Below are 2,796 nucleotides of genomic sequence, written 5' to 3'. Positions count from 1 at the left end.
CTGCTGCAGCTCCTTTCTGAGGGCCAGAAAAAAGCAGCACTAGGATCCAATGCACCTGCTGCACTCTAAATTGTTTTACAATTCAAATGGTTTAAGCTTTTCCTTGGTGAAATTTCATCCTATGCTTCAATTCTGTCGTGGTTCCTCCTGCTGCAAGTGATAAAGGTTTTTCTCTCTTCTTTCTCTGTTTAGGGAGATAATTTAAATCTCTTCCTCTGTAGTTTTCTTTGGAGTGCAAAGTGACCTTTCCAGAGCTTTGTCTGGTGTCTGTGTGTGTGAATGTTAATGTCCAAGTGCCTTTTTGTTGGCAGTGTGGTTTAATAGGGAGTTAATTGGAATAAGCATAGATACCTGAGGTCTCCAGGGCCATGGACATCACAGGTATCCATAAGATTTGGTGCTTGGATAAGAGCATCACCTTCTCTCCATGGCCCTGAGGCACAAGCACAAGCTGTAGGAGAAGCAGCTCCTGCAGGGAGCTCAATATACCTCGTGTTTCCTTTGCTTCCTTTGAGTTTCTGTAAGGAAAAATGCAAGAATTGAATTGCCAATCACATTTTCTGTCCTCACATTCAGGTGTGAGAGTCCTGAACAACATTCTCCCTCTTCAGCTCACTGCTCAGCCCCTTCCTCTTGCTTTCCTCCCTGCCCCTGGTTTCTGTTTGCTGTCAGGTTGGTATAGAAAGTTTTCAGACTGAGCAGCCTGATTTTCAGTGTCCTGCTGCTGCTCCAGAAGCAGCACAGAGCTGGGATTGCTCAAATCCCTCTCCATTCCTCGCTGGATTGCTAACTACACTGGGAAAATGGATGTGGAAGAGACCCTTGGTTTCCTTTTGGAGATTGTCTAAGTCTTCAGGCAGTCTCAGGGTTAAAGATTTGTGCCAGTTTATGGGATTTACTGGATTCACACTGAAGCAGAGAAAACCAATTGAGATGTTTAGAACTTCTTATAGCTCTTTCTACTTGAATATGGATAAACCCAGAACTGTCCTCCCTGTTCTTCACCTGAAACCCTGAGCTGAGGCAGATTCTGCCCCTTTGGGCACCTTGAGGTCTTTCTCATCAGCTGATCCATAATCAGCAGGTGGAGAATAACATCTGGATGAGCTATGTCATCGAGAGAAGTGTGTTTTCCCCTGAGTTTGTCCTGGGTTTATTAGCAGAGTTGTTATTTAAGGGTGGGGGTTGCCTAGAGCTCTTCAGAGAGCACATGAGTGAGGAGCTGGCAGCAAGTGCTGTTGCATCCTTCCTGCTTGTGGTTAGTGAGGACCACTACAGAAAGCTTTCTGCAATTAAATTGATGCAGGTAACACCATGATATCCACATTTTCAGGCACTGAAAGGAAGCTGTGGGCTCTGATCCTTCCTGATGTGTCCCAGGACAAAACCATTTCCTTTGTCTTGCAGGATGTGGATGAGTGGAACATTGGCAACCTGAACACCCTCTTGGACATGGTGGAACACGAGTGTGGCATCATCATAGAAGGTGTTAACACTCCCTACCTCTACTTTGGCATGTGGAAGACAACATTTGCTTGGCATACAGAGGACATGGATCTCTACAGTATCAACTACTTACATTTTGGGGAGCCAAAATCCTGGTGAGTGAATGTTATTGAGTAGCTTTGCTCTCTAAGCAGAGACCACTGCAAAATCCTTCTCTCCAGGTGCTGTGAGCAGAGTGGGAGTTTCAAGGGTTCTTAGGGAAGCTCCTGTTGAGGGGCAGAAAAGACCCTCTGGTTTTCTGAATCCCTCAAAGAAGAGCTTGAGGGCAACTGGATCCAGTTTCAGCCCCAGACTTGGACAGTGGTTTAGGTCTAAAGGATTCTAGAGGTGTAACTGAACCTTTATGAAACTTTGTCCCTCAGGATTAAGGATGACAAACCAGATACGTTTCTATAAATGTGGATAGATGATTTATTGTGATAATGATTAGATAAAAAGATGTTAATCAGAATGATTTCCTACCTGGTATATGAGCTGTTACAACACAGTACACTTTGAAGCAATTCAATCACAGAAGTTGTATGAAAGTAGCAGAAGGAATTGTTAAGCAGAGTTTGTTACTCAGACCAACAACATGGGCAAATCTCTTGTTCAGCCTCGAGGAGTGACCTTGAGGTGTGTTGTTCCCACTCCAGGGAGGAATCTCCACACACACTCCCAGAAGGATATTGGAGTCAGGTGGGGGTTTGTCTCTTCTCCCAGGCAACCAGCAGCAGGACAAGAGGGCACAGACTCAAGCTCTGCCAGGGGAGGGTTAGGTTGGATCTTAGGAAGAGATTTTTTACAGAGAGAGTGCTCAGGCATTGGAATGTGCTGCCCAGGGAGGTGGTGGATTCACCATCCCTGGAGGTTTTCAAGCTGAGACTGGATGTGGCACTTTGTGCCGTGGGTTAGTGACCACATTAGGGTTGGACTCTGATCTTGGAGGTCTTTTCCAACCTGGTTGATTCTATGATATGTCAGTCCCTGCCATTAAAATTTGGGCTTTGGCTCTTAGAGTATGAAGTGATTGACTGTTCCCAGGCTAAGTGGCTTTAGGTGAGTTCTCAGTACTGTTTGTCCCTTTCTCATGTGCTTTACCAGCTATGCCACATCTTCACCTCCTCATCAGGTTGCAGCATCGGTCCAGTCCCCAGAGCAACAGGTCATACCTTTTCCCCCCGTTCACCACTGATACATTTGCAAATTGGCCATTGTTCCAGTTGCTTTATCCCATTCCAGGGTTGCTTCATCCCATCAGGATTCTCAATTCCTGCTCTACATTTAAAAGCAGTTTAACTTCCTTTCACT

At 45.5% G+C, this 2,796-nt stretch overlaps 1 protein-coding gene across 1 annotated transcript in view; it reads left to right on the top strand.

The window, feature by feature from the left end:
* The window catches only part of LOC103799000 (lysine-specific demethylase 4B-like), a 4,891-nt gene extending 3,286 nt beyond the window's left edge, over nt 1-1,605 (top strand). Inside the window, exon 4 of the mRNA XM_009071291.1 lies at nt 1,408-1,605. Coding sequence (XP_009069539.1) covers nt 1,408-1,605 — 198 coding nt within the window. The remainder of the gene's footprint in view (nt 1-1,407) is intronic.
* The last annotated feature ends 1,191 nt before the right edge of the window (nt 1,606-2,796 follow it).

This window comes from Acanthisitta chloris, unplaced genomic scaffold, assembly GCF_000695815.1.
Source record: "Acanthisitta chloris isolate BGI_N310 unplaced genomic scaffold, ASM69581v1 scaffold9283, whole genome shotgun sequence".
NCBI lineage: Eukaryota > Metazoa > Chordata > Aves > Passeriformes > Acanthisittidae > Acanthisitta > Acanthisitta chloris.
The sequence above is the reverse complement of the archived record's forward strand: the minus strand, read 5'-3'. Positions and strand labels throughout refer to the sequence as shown.